Raw genomic sequence first — 12,749 nt, forward strand, 5'->3', positions numbered from 1 at the left:
AGGCTGGAGCAGCAGGTACAGAACGGAAGTCGCACAAGAGCTCAGGGAGTGGGCTGGAGTGGAGTGGGAGGCCCATATCTCCAAGTGTGGCCGGCAGGGGTGGAGGGGTCGCGGTGTTGGCGGCCATCTTGCTGAGATGTGCGTTTCATCTTTGCTGCCTGGCTGAGGGGCTCTGGGTAAGCAGAGCTTCTCTCCAGGTGTAAGGCCTTTTGCTCCCCCAGGATGTGCCTAGTTTAGCACACGCTGACAGTTTCAGCTCACAGCTGCCACCACACCTGTTTGCCTTGAAGGTGCTGAGAGGACAGTGGGTGAGGAGGGCAGGTAGTGGCACTGCCCAGACACCGTCTTCAGCTGTGAAATCACAGCACCGGAGGAGAAGCTGAGGGCTTTGCTTCTGTCTGTACAGTGGTACTTCTCATGTGGCTGACGTCTGGCATCTGCTGCGCTGGGGGTTAATTCCACATCTGGGTTTCTGGGAATGCCACGGAAGTTTTCATTCTCTGCCTTTTTATAACCATCTTTCCCGCCTTCCCTGTAGAACCTCATGCAGTTTCATACTGTGGGCACCAAGACCAAGCTGTCCACCCTCACCCTGCTCTGGCCCTGCCCCATGACCTTTGTTGCCAAAGGGCGCCGCAAGGCAGAGGCTGAGAATAAGGCGGCAGCCTTGGCCTGCAAGAAGCTGAAGGTGAGTCCAGGAGGGCCCCTGGTATGAGCATGAGATGTCTTGGAGCTTCTGGGGCCCTTGGCAAATTGTTCCACTTTTCCAGGAAGTGGAAATCCACTGTACCAGGCCTATGGCCTGGGCACAAAGATACCTGGTGTCCCAGCCCTCGCTTATCAGGCTATGTGACTGCTGTTTCCAGGACTTCCCCACAGTCCCTCTGGAAGTATTGTCAACTCAGCCTGTGGAGCACTGAGGGCCAGAACCTTGGTGAAGCTGGCAGGAGGTATACCCATCATTCTGGATGGCATGAAGCTAGAGAAATGGTGCCTGCTGAGTGCCAGACTTGGTGTCTAGAAAGATCTTGAGAACCTGGGCTTTGTGGCCAAAACGAATAAGACATTTATCTGGGATGAAGCTGGAAGGAGCAGTCAGCATCAAGGCGAAGGCAGTGGGGCCTAGCATTGGCAGTTCCTTTGAAGAGGCTTTGCGGTTCAGCAGATGCCCCAGCAGTGGGGTTAATGTCATGACTGCCCGGGAAGTTAGTGATTTGAACCCATGTCAGTAGAGATTTAGTTTGCAGGACAAGACGGGAGAGGCCCTGCTTCACTCTGGGTGGTCAGCGAGACCTTTTGTGCATGTTTGGCTCTGGGAACCACATTTTAGATACAGCTGATGATGAGAGGTAACGAGAGCTTGGAGAATAGAAGTGGGACGGGGACAGAAGGAGGAATGGATGTTACCTATGGCTCAAGAGCAGCACTAAAGCTCATTGAGAAGACCTGCAGGAAGTCTGAATTTTAGCTTGATGGACATATCCCTGGTGACCAGAAGCCTCTCAGCTGGTGTCCCAGAAAGGAACAGCTGCCTTCTGACGGCTGCTGGGCAGAGGGGCTCGAGGGAGCTCCTGCAGTCCTGGGCAGGGCGGAAGCCTCTCCTGCACAAGGCCACTGTGATGGCACCTCCCATGATCCAGGATCTTAGATCCTACCCTTCAGGTCTGCCAGGAGGCCGGAAGAAGGGGGTTTGTCTCTCAGGGAGTGAACTTTCTGGAGGAGGCACTGATTGATCTGGGCTTTGGAGAGAGCAGAATCCAGACATTACAGGTGATGGGAACACAAGGCTAGGGAAAAACGACTGGTTTACACACTTGCTCAAGGTGTGGCAATACTGTGTTTTATCTCTGGTCAGGTATCTTTGGGCATACAGAGAATTAGGATGCACTGTTTCCCTTCCAGTGGCCTATTTGATCACGTTGCACTTGTGGGTGGGGTCACATGGAACTGGCGCCATGCGGACGTGAGGTGGGCGGGCTTTGAGGTGAGGCAGCAAAGGCAGAGGGAGCTTGTGAGGTGTGCTGCTAGGGGTTGGTAAGGGTCTTATAGGTCTGTGTTGGGAATTCATGGAGGTGAGATTAGGCTGTTGGGGGGCTCCAGCTGCTTTTTCTCAAGGGGACTTGCCTAGGCAGGCTGTTCTTGGACAAGTCAGGTCTTGCTTTTCTTTTTTTTTCTCACCCGAGGACATTTTTCCATTTTTTGTTCAGATAGAGTGGGAGGGAAAGAGAGGGAGAGAGAGAGAGAGAAACATCGACATGAAAGGGACACATTGAGTGGCTGCCACCCGCACAGCCCAACCAGGGCTGGGGACAACCGAGGTACGTGCCCTTAGCGGGAACTGAACCTGGGTCTCTCTGGACCACAGGCCAACGCTTTAACCGCTGAGCCAAACTGGCCAGGGCAGGTCTTGCTTTTCTTGAATTAATTGTAACTACTTTTTTTTGGTGATTTACATTTTCCTGGTTCCTAACTCCTCCCTCCTGCATCATGTCAGCCAAAAACCCAAATCTCTTAGGAAAGGGGTTGCTCTACACAGCTTCTCTTTGGAACTCCTGAGCCCCAGGCAGGTAGGGCTTAGACTGAGTTGTGTGTGTCCCCTCTGCAGAGCCTGGGCCTGGTGGACCGGAACAACGAACCACTCACTCATGCCATGTACAACCTGGCCTCCTTGCGCGAGCTGGGTGAGACCCAGCGCCGGCCATGTACCATCCAGGTGCCTGAGCCCATCCTCCGCAAGATAGAGACCTTTCTGAACCATGTAAGAGAACCCCTCAGGTCCCTGTCCCCATCAGCTGGCCTCCGTCTTCTCCAGACTGAATGCTTCCACCCACAAGAGGCAGTAGTAGCTCCCCATTTTACCCACTGGGTACAGAGCCTGGGAGCAGCTTTGCCTCAAGAAGCTCAGCCTTGCCCATGAGGGTCCTAGGGCTGTCATGGACCGAGTCTCTGCCCAGGGGGTTGGTCCACAGCATATGACCCAGTGAATCACATGGAGAGGGGCTGGGTGACCATGGGGAAGAAGGTCATTTCTCTTTCGCCATTTTCCTTGCTTCTCCTGTCCCCCAGTACCCTGTGGACAATTCATGGATTTCCCCAGAGCTCCGGCTGCAGAGTGATGACATCTTACCCTTGGGCAAGGACTCAGGGCCCCTGAGTGACCCTATCACAGGCAAGCCCTACGTGCCCCTGTTAGAAGCAGAGGAGCTGCGTCTGAGCCAGAGCCTCCTAGAGCTGTGGCGGCGGCGAGGGCCCATCTGGCAGGAGGCCCCCCAGCTCCCTGTGGACCCACATCGGGACACCATCCTCAATGCCATTGAGCAGCACCCGGTGGTGGTCATCTCCGGGGACACTGGCTGTGGGAAGACCACGCGCATCCCACAGCTGCTGCTGGAACGCTATGTGACCGAGGGGCGTGGTGCCCGCTGCAATGTGATCATCACCCAGCCACGCCGCATCTCGGCCGTGTCTGTAGCGCAGCGGGTCAGCCACGAACTGGGCCCTTCCCTGCGCAGGAATGTGGGCTTCCAAGTGCGGTTGGAAAGCAAGCCCCCAGCCAGGGGTGGAGCCCTGCTCTTCTGCACTGTGGGCATCCTGCTGCGGAAGCTGCAGAGCAACCCCAGCCTGGAGGGCGTGAGCCATGTCATCGTGGATGAGGTGCACGAGCGGGACGTGAACACTGACTTCCTGCTGATTCTGCTCAAGGGCCTGCAGCGGCTTAACCCGGCCCTGCGGCTGGTGCTCATGAGTGCCACAGGCGATAATGAGCGCTTCTCCCGCTACTTTGGTGGCTGCCCTGTCATCAAGGTGCCCGGCTTCATGTACCCTGTCAAGGAACACTACCTGGAGGACATCCTGGCCAGGCTGGGAAAGCACCAATACCCACACCGGCACCGGCACCACGAGGTGAGGGGACATGTGCCCACTTCATTCCACCCAGGGCTTTGGGCCTTACCTCCCTGTCCCCTTGGCTTGGTGGCCTAGGGCAAGTTACCTGCCCCAAGCCTTGATTTTCTCAATAGAAATGGAATGATTGGGCCTCCATGGTGGGGTGTGGTGAGGGTTGCAGGTGACATGTCAGGTGCCTTGGCCTCACTGAATCCCTCGCCCTGGGGCTGTGACTGTGGCCTCTCTCCTCCCACCCCAGTCCGAGGATGAATGTGCACTCGATTTGGACCTCGTGACTGATCTGGTTCTGCACATTGATGCCCGCGGGGAGCCAGGTGGGTGCTCCCCCCTCTGCCCTGTGTCCTCCCTGACCTCATGTGCTGGGAGCAACTGCTCATGCCTGCAGGGCCCTTTACAGGTGGGATCCTCTGCTTCCTGCCTGGTTGGCAGGAGATCAAAGGGGTGCAGCAGCGCCTGCAAGAGGCCCTGGGCATGCACGAGAGCAAGTACCTCATCCTGCCAGGTGAGAGCCATGTGCTGGGCTTCATGGCCCTAGATGCTACTCTTGCCCTCTGTCCTGGGGACTGACCCAACTGGGACTCAAGGGGCCAGGGTTTCTGACCAGACTGCACTACTTTTTGCTGGCTTTGCAACCTTTCCTGAGCTTATTGACCTGGGCCTCACTTTCGTGAAATCTTGCCCTGCCTTCATCATGGGAGGTTCTGGCGGAGCAGTGTCCATAACCAGTGTGTGCTTGCTGCCCACCAGTGCACTCCAACATCCCCATGATGGACCAGAAGGCCATATTCCAGCAGCCACCAGTGGGGGTGCGCAAGATCGTCTTGGCCACCAATATCGCTGAGACCTCCATCACGATCAATGACATTGTGCACGTGGTGGACAGCGGTCTGCACAAGGAGGAACGCTATGACCTGAAGACCAAGGTGGCACCTATCTCTTAAGCCCAGCCAGTCCCTGGGGGAAGAATTCCAAGTTCCAAGGTGGCCCCCAGCCTAGATCAGCCTTGGACCTGCTGTGTGTCTGGAGAAGGCCACACATCTGGGGTCTCTGAGTCCCTGCTGGGGGAGGGGGACTGTTGAGGGTTAAGTGAGGTGACAGCCAGGCACGGGGGAACAGTGAGGAAGGTTTGTGGCATCTGTATTGCCACTCACCTGCCCCCTCCCCAGGTGTCCTGCCTGGAGACGGTATGGGTGTCACGAGCCAATGTGATCCAGCGCCGGGGCCGAGCAGGCCGCTGCCAGTCAGGCTTTGCTTACCACCTGTTCCCGCGGAGCCGGCTGGAGAAAATGGTCCCATTCCAAGTGCCGGAGATCCTGCGCACACCCCTCGAGAACCTGGTGCTGCAAGCCAAGATCCACATGCCTGAGAAGACGGTATGGCGCGTGTGGTGGGGCAGGCTGGCCTTTGGAGTGGCAGGTGGGATGCAGGCTCGGGTTCTGCTGTGTTCCTGCTACAGGCGGTGGAGTTCCTCTCCAAGGCCGTGGACAGTCCAAACATCAAGGCAGTGGACGAGGCTGTGATCTTGCTCCAGGAGATCGGTGAGTGGGCAGGTCCAGCTGGGCTGCAGAGTGGCTGTCAAGGGTGGGCCTGACAGCTGAGCTGTTGCAGGGGTGCTGGACCAGCGTGAGTACCTGACCACCCTGGGGCAGCGCCTGGCCCACATCTCCACTGATCCCCGGCTGGCCAAGGCCATAGTGTTGGCCGCTATCTTCCGTTGCCTGCACCCGCTGCTAGTGGTCGTTTCCTGCCTCACCCGGGACCCCTTCAGCAGCAGCCTGCAGAACCGAGCGGAGGTGGACAAGGTCAGACCAGTCCCTCCCCACGGCCCTTTGGCACTCCCTTGCACCCCTCCACCACCTCCTGTCCTGAGGTAGCCTCTTGTAGCCCCTCCTGTGACCCTCCTGCCCCTCCCAGGTGAAGGCACTGTTGAGCCACGACAGCGGCAGTGACCACCTGGCCTTCGTACGGGCTGTAGCCGGCTGGGAGGAGGTGCTGCGCTGGCAGGACCGCAGCTCCCGTGAGAACTACCTGGAGGAGAACCTGCTCTATGCACCCAGCCTGCGCTTCATCCATGGTCAGTGGGGCCCATGCCTGGTCTCCAGTCCCTCTCCCCCTTCCACCCCCGCTGGGCTTCTGTCCTGCCCTGCCTATGGATGGGGAGGGGGCCCGGGTTCACCAGACTTTGCCCCCCCAGGACTCATCAAGCAGTTCTCCGAGAACATTTATGAGGCTTTCCTGGTGGGGAAGCCCTCGGACTGCACCCTGGCCTCAGCCCAGTGCAACGAGTACAGTGAGGAAGAGGAGCTGGTGAAGGGCGTGCTGATGGCTGGTCTCTACCCCAACCTTATCCAGGTGCTGTCTTGGGTAGGGGCTGACTAGGCCCCAGCCTCCTTCCCTATCCCTGGCTCCGTGCTTAGCTCCACCCTTTTCTGTTATCCCTACAGGTGAGGCAGGGCAAGGTGACCCGGCAGGGCAAGTTCAAGCCCAACAGTGTCACGTACAGGACCAAATCAGGCAACATCTTGCTGCACAAGTCGACCATTAACAGGTGGGTGGGGGCAGGCAAAGCAGGGCTGAGCAGCTAGGATGGGCCAGAATGGTGGACTCACCCAGCCCTTTATTCCTCAGGGAGGCCACACGGCTACGGAGCCGATGGCTGACATACTTCATGGCTGTCAAATCCAACGGCAGTGTCTTTGTCCGGGACTCCTCCCAGGTGCACCCACTAGCTGTGCTGCTACTGACCGATGGGGACGTCCACATCCGTGGTGGGTACCTGTGCACCTCCCATCCCACTTAACTGCTCCAGTTGGGCTGGGCTGGCCTCACCTTGGCTCCCGGTCTTGTCTTTTCCCCTAGATGATGGGCGCCGGGCCACCATCTCACTGAGTGACAGTGACCTGCTGAGGTTGGAGGGTGACTCGCGCACCGTGCGGCTGCTGAGGGAGCTGCGCAGGGCCCTGGGCCGCATGGTGGAACGGAGCCTGCGCAGTGAGCTGGCCGCACTGCCCCTCGAGGTGCAGCAGGAGCACGGGCAGCTGCTGGCCCTGCTGGCAGAGCTGCTGCGTGGGCCCTGTGGCAGCTTTGATGTGCGCAAGTTGGCCGATGACTGAGCCCTTCATCTGCTGGGGCTATGTACAGAGTGCAAATGTTTATTTAAAATAAAGTTCTATTTATCCCTTGTGAGCATTGCTATCCACTGGGGGCTCCTCCCTCGGGGCCTCAGCACCCTGAGTTGGGACAGCAAGTGTTGAGCCAGCCCCTTCCTGGGTCTCCTTCCCTGAGGCACTGGTCCAGTCTGGCTGCCACCTCCTAGCCTAGGAAGCTGGGACCGTTCCACAGGCAGGCACAGCTCTCCGGGACCTTAACCCTCAGGGGCCTCAAGCTGTCCTTCCCCTGGTCACATCCGCATGTTCACAGAGGAGGGGCTGCAGTCACTGAGGCTGCACAATGCACACTGACCCCTCGATGCAGGAGGACAAGGTGGCGGCAGAGTCATGGGTGCTGGAGGTGAAGACAACCAGGACATACAGACGACAGGGCCTGCGTGATGGGACATCACAAGCTTTATTTACTCTTGAAATCGTTACAACAGAATCACAGACATACGTAATGGCTAAGCCATGAGCAAATCAGGCAGTACAGAGATGTCCCACCCACGGATGGCTGCAGGGTAGTACACAGCACGGGCCTCTGGTCCTCACCTGTCAGGTCAGCCACCTCAGCCTCTCTGGCTCATGGGACCCTTCGAGGGAGCTGTGGCCAGGTCACCCGAGAGCTCTCCACTTAGGTCACACCCCCCACCCCAACCCATGGCCAGCTTCATCTTGACTCCCTCTTGCTGACAAAACATGGCCTGCCCTCCCTGCATAGTGGAGCCGCTGGAGACAGGCTGGCTCTGGAAGCTCTCTCTCTCAGACCTTGGTGGCAAGCCTCCCGTGGAAAGTGCTACCGCAGAAATGGGGAGACCAGCCCCACCCAGATGCTCTCCCTCTACATGAAGACCAAATCTGAACCTACGTCAACAGCCCCTACCTTCTCAGCCCTGAAGGACAGGATCCGAGGGCAGGAGGGCGAGGCACCAGATCTGTACCGCAAAAAGTGCCTTCGAGAGAAGCCCTAAACTCCCAGGCCATCACTACAAACAGGTAGGTTTTAATTCTTTATTAGAAACCATGCAAACTTTAATACAAAAAAATACAAGTGCAGTAAGAATCTTCGTGTCAATATGATTCCCGGGATTTCTCCTCATTGCATCCATCCCAAGGGCGGGCCTAGGAGACACCCCTCCGCAGGCTGGCCTCGCCTCGCCTCCCTCTCCTCTCCAGTCAGGCTATAAGGGACGTGGGATGACCTCAGTCTCATGCCTATATTTTTAAATTTCCGGACCTGATTCCCCAATACCCACGTGAGTTCTGGGCATCTTGGGCTCCCTGGGAGCTGAGGGCTCAAGTGTCCTAGGCCTGCAAACCTGGAGAATTTTGACTCCATAGCCCTTCCTAGCACTGACCTGTATTTCCCACCAGATCCCAGGAATAAGACAGAGATGCCAAAACCAGCCTCTTGGTTAGAAAAGAAAAGCAGCATACACGCAAAATGCCAGAACAACCAGTCCACACTCCGAGTAGTCCCTAGCGTGCCCTACCTGCTCACCTGGCCACACCCCCACACATCACCCACCTTGTCCACACCACCTCCAGGGCTCCGAGCTGCCAGGCCCCCAGTGCCTGACCTCCTGGCTGGAGGCTTAAGATCTCCCCTCCCTGTTTCCTTTAACACCTGCTGAGGACTTTCCTTTAGACATGACGTCAGCCTGCAAAACTACTCCACCAGTTTTTAGGTTATTAAAAAAGGATAAAACAAGAAAAAAAAAAGGTATGACAGCAGCTAGATAGGTGTGGGAGGCGACGGGGGACAGGCAGCACTGACCCCTAACTAACTTGGGGCAGGGTAGCAAGAGATGTGTGGCACCACCCACATGGTGGGCACCATTGTGGGGGTAAGAGAGGCAGTGGCTTGGGGAGCTCCAGGGGACACAGGGCCAGGCCATCACGTGCATATTCCACTCTTCCTTCCCTCCAGGTTGACCCAGCAAGGAAGGAGGGTATGTCAGTTTCTCTTGGGTTTGGTCCAAAAAAAAAAAAACCCAAACAGAGAGGAGGTTGGAATCTGGTTCCTTCCTCTTAGATTCCCCCAAGATCTCAAGTTAGCCTACCCTACCCCACTCTCCTCCCACGCTCCCCCTGGAGCAGTGAAGTGGTGATGGGCCAGGAGCAAAGCAAGGAGCTGGGCATGAGGCGGGGAGCACAAGGAGGGATGAGGGCGACTGCTGCTGCCCTAGGCGAGCGAGGCAGGTGGGAGGGAAGGAGGGCCCTAGAGGGCTGCCCAGCACCCAAGTGGTCACAGGTCTAGTGGGCGGCCTGAGGGAGGGAGCCAAAGGCCCGGGTGCTTGAGCTGGGGCCAACAAAGAAGTGGGGGGGGCGGGAAACAATGTCGGCCCCGTGGTCGGTGCGGGCCCTGGCGTTTTCCCGGAACGTCAGCCTGTAGGTCTCAATCTGCAGTGACACGGGAGGAGGGAAGGGAGAGGGTAACGAAGGAGACAAGAGGGGTAACAAAGGGGACGGAAGACGAGACCAGAATGTCATCATTAGATGCCTGGAAAATAAAAGGTTGCTTCGTTAAAATTTAGGCCACACACTAGTCAAAAAACAAAGGAGTTTCAATTTGCAGCCAGTGGCAGGGTCCCTGGCTGGCCCTCAGGCCAAGCCCAGCCACTTACTTGTCTCCTGGATCTGGCAGTCCAAGGTCTGGGCCTCCCTTTGGTCACCACCCCCTGCCAGGGCGGTGTGGCCACTGAGGCCACTGGCTGAAGTGGGGGCGCCAGCATCAGGCGCTGCCTCAGGGATGGCCAGCTCCTCCCCAGCGGGGGGGCCCGGACACGGAGCGGCCTCGCTGCCACCGCCCTCAGTCTACAATGAAACAGTGGGGGAGACAGTGCAGGGTCAGTCCGAGAGGGAGTGGGATGGAGTGATGGTGGTGGGTTTTACAGGCAGCCCCACCCCACTGCCCCTGCCCCCTCTAAATAAGGTGCAGTCGTCTAGAGACTTGAGGCCACCTGCGCCCCACCCGCCCTGTGAGAGGGGCTCCTGGCAGGCGGCCTGGTGCAGGGCAGGAAACGGGTTCTGGACTGGAGGGCCCAGCCCAGCAGGGCACACCCTGCCTAGTGCCCCCTGGGAGCCGCTACTGTGAAATGCCTTCAAGGAGCCTCTCTGAGGTGAGGCGCCGGACTTCTCACCAAGGCTGACACCAAATACAGTAGCTAGGACAGCAGATCCTTACACAGCCGGAGGAGCCCTCTCTCCAGGGTGGGTCTGTACTTGGCTGGGAAGCAGCGATGCCGCAGGCCAGTTAGTATCAGAAAAACAATTCCCGAAACAATGAAGTAAGGGAAAGAACATAAATAGAGAAAAGAACCCAAAATGTGGGGTCAGAAAGGCCAGGTGTGAACCCTGGTCTGCACTCACTTGCCGTGTGGCCTTGGACCAGGGACTACAACAGAGCTAGTGCCCCACAGAGACAGACGAGAGAGCCGTGGGGCAGGAACCAGAGCCCGCGACAGAGCCAGGACCACAGCCGTTCAGAGGCGACTGGGGCTGGAGTCAGTGCTGGGGGCGGTGCAAACGATGGGCACTCTGCCTGAGGGAAGCCTCACAGCTGCTCCGCCCCCTCTCCTTGCTCTTTCTGGTCCCCTCTCCCCGCAGCTCCCTCACACACAAGCCTGCAGGACAATGCCTCACGGCCCCTACGCGCGATGACATGGAACAAAGACACAGCCTCTTGGCACACAAAGGGACGCACAGGACTGTGGAAGGAGGGGGAGGAAGGAGGACAGAGGAAGGGCAGGGAGGAGAGGCCCAGCCAGCCTGAGGAGGGACGCTCTGCCAGGCAGCAAGTCTCTCCCAAGGGCAGTCCCCTCCGGAGGCAGGCGGACAGCAGGCCGGCCAGCTGTCGCTGACAGGACAATGTGCTATCTGCTCCCAGGCCCGGAGCGGAGCCTGACGTGGGTCATGTGTCCACAGTCCTCTTTCAAGAGGCAGCTGGGGCAACTGAACCACTCGCCTTGCGGTGACCTGTGCCCCAGCCCACAGTTCCCCCGTCAATGGCTGAAATGAGCTCAGAAAGGAAGGAAGGCCACTGGCTCTCAAGAAAAGGTTCTGTCTCCAGCTGGGATCTCCACCTCTCCTGCCTCACCCAGGACTGATGGTGGACGATGGGGACAGCAATGGAGTGGGGACACATGACTCCTGAAGAGACTGAGGGGTGGTGACAGCGCCCACCTGCTGGGGCCCACTCCTCCCTTCGCCCCGATGCCTCCCTCGCTACCTTCACGGCACCTCCCGCAGGCAGGTGGCCCACGTTATCCAGGGATCCCACCTTCGCCTGGGCCTTCTCCTTGAAGTTCAACTTCTGACTTTCAATTTTGACGTCTCCTCCACCTGGAACCAAGAAGGCATCAGTCTAAGGTGGCAATAAGGTGGCAGAGAAATACCCCTGCATGCAAAACAGAAGCCCCAGCTTAGCCCAGGCTGGCTACGTGCCAAGGTCGAAATGGGGAAACTGTGACCTGCTCCCAGCGCTCTGAGGGCAGACTAGGACTCTGAGTGAACAGGGCTGCTGCTCTCCAAGTCTGGCTGAGACCACGTCTCCATCTGGCCAGAGGGACAGCTCCCTAGAGAGGTCACCCTCACAGGACTGCAGCCCGCAGCCACACAGCTGCTGACCAGGCTGGGCAGGCCCGGAGCCCGGAGCCCGGAGCCCGGAGCACAGCCTGCAGGGCCCCTCTACGGGTGTCAGGTGCCGTCTGCTTCTACTTCTCTGGGCAGGTGACAGCTCCCTCTCACGGGCTGGGCTGGGTAGGATGCCCGTCTCCTTTCAGCCCCATGCACTGATGCTGGAAAAAAGAAGCGACTTGTTCAAAGTACACTACCAAGGTAGTGACTGAGAGACAGGAGGGAAATACAGGCTGTCTCAGCCGTTCCACCGAATCACACTGTAGTGACAGGAAGGAAGGGCCAAGTGCCTGGGGCCCATGAGTGAGGAAAGGCTGGGCCAGCACCAGGACCCAGAGAACCTTGAGTAGGTTGTGAGGGGAGGGGCCTGTACACAAGCCCAATGTTCAGAGCTCACGGGCCACAGGGTGGCCACGGGATCCAGGGCTGGCCTACGGAGCTGGGAGCATGGTCCCGTCCGAGCCTGTCTCAGCTTCTTCCACGTCCTCTCAGCTCACAGCAAAAACCTCAACACCTGGCTTCTTGCCAAATCTCCAGCAAAAACTGGGCCTCCAGACCTCAGTGTCACTAGGGAAGGAGGCATCTCACAGGAGTGGATTTTCCAAATAAAAGGGGAAAGAATAGTTAAGGGCTGAACTGCTTCCACCGTTTCAAATAGAACATGCTCTAAAATGGATGCCAGTTTGCTGACAGGGAAGGGGTCCTCTCAGCCTTCACCTTAACCAATCCATGGTGACTGACAGACACCATACCGCCAGCCAGGATGCCAGTTGCTGCAGAGGGACTCACCTCCTCAGATCTGGACCTCCCACAGCGGGTGGCTGACAGCGGCAGAGCAGGGACACTGCTCCTGGCCCCGCCCCCCAGAACGCACCTCTCCCCCGGCGCACGGACCGTACCAGGCACACAGCACATCCTCAGCAGAGGCCCGTGCTCCTCCTCCCACTGACCGCTTAGTGCCGCGATTCCCACAGCCGGCCAGGGACTGAGGGCGCGTCCTGAGTGGGGACAACCCCAGAAGTCTTCATGGAATGACAAGGTCATAAAGGGCAA

At 58.2% G+C, this 12,749-nt stretch overlaps 2 protein-coding genes across 23 annotated transcripts in view; one reads left to right on the forward strand and one right to left on the reverse strand.

Annotated features, from left to right (window-relative positions):
- DHX30 (DExH-box helicase 30) overlaps positions 1 to 7,092 on the forward strand; it is a 31,934-nt gene extending 24,842 nt beyond the window's left edge. For 4 of the 5 annotated variants that reach the window (XM_036266592.1, XM_036266595.1, XM_036266593.1 and 1 more), the window contains 14 exons: positions 539 to 688; positions 2,606 to 2,758; positions 3,067 to 3,903; positions 4,145 to 4,220; positions 4,304 to 4,408; positions 4,654 to 4,829; positions 5,073 to 5,279; positions 5,363 to 5,444; positions 5,515 to 5,708; positions 5,821 to 5,980; positions 6,101 to 6,258; positions 6,351 to 6,454; positions 6,535 to 6,674; positions 6,766 to 7,092. In XM_036266592.1, coding sequence (XP_036122485.1) covers positions 539 to 688; positions 2,606 to 2,758; positions 3,067 to 3,903; positions 4,145 to 4,220; positions 4,304 to 4,408; positions 4,654 to 4,829; positions 5,073 to 5,279; positions 5,363 to 5,444; positions 5,515 to 5,708; positions 5,821 to 5,980; positions 6,101 to 6,258; positions 6,351 to 6,454; positions 6,535 to 6,674; positions 6,766 to 7,019 — 2,796 coding nt within the window. In that variant the 3' untranslated portion in view covers positions 7,020 to 7,092. The remainder of the gene's footprint in view (positions 1 to 538; positions 689 to 2,605; positions 2,759 to 3,066; positions 3,904 to 4,144; positions 4,221 to 4,303; positions 4,409 to 4,653; positions 4,830 to 5,072; positions 5,280 to 5,362; positions 5,445 to 5,514; positions 5,709 to 5,820; positions 5,981 to 6,100; positions 6,259 to 6,350; positions 6,455 to 6,534; positions 6,675 to 6,765) is intronic. The other variant, XM_036266596.1, reaches the window with a different exon arrangement.
- A 1,947-nt stretch (positions 7,093 to 9,039) lies between these two features.
- MAP4 (microtubule associated protein 4) overlaps positions 9,040 to 12,749 on the reverse strand; it is a 163,140-nt gene continuing 159,430 nt past the window's right edge. For 11 of the 18 annotated variants that reach the window (XM_036266855.1, XM_036266854.1, XM_036266857.1 and 8 more), the window contains 2 exons: positions 11,290 to 11,402; positions 9,663 to 9,875 (listed from right to left, as the gene is read on the reverse strand). In XM_036266855.1, the coding sequence (XP_036122748.1) occupies positions 9,663 to 9,875; positions 11,290 to 11,402 (326 nt within the window). Of the gene's footprint in view, positions 9,562 to 9,662; positions 9,876 to 11,289; positions 11,403 to 12,749 lie in introns of those variants that run through there. The other 7 variants (XM_036266851.1, XM_036266864.1, XM_036266861.1 and 4 more) reach the window with 4 other exon arrangements.

This window comes from Molossus molossus, unplaced genomic scaffold (assembly GCF_014108415.1).
Source record: "Molossus molossus isolate mMolMol1 unplaced genomic scaffold, mMolMol1.p scaffold_m16_p_18, whole genome shotgun sequence".
Lineage (NCBI taxonomy): Eukaryota > Metazoa > Chordata > Mammalia > Chiroptera > Molossidae > Molossus > Molossus molossus.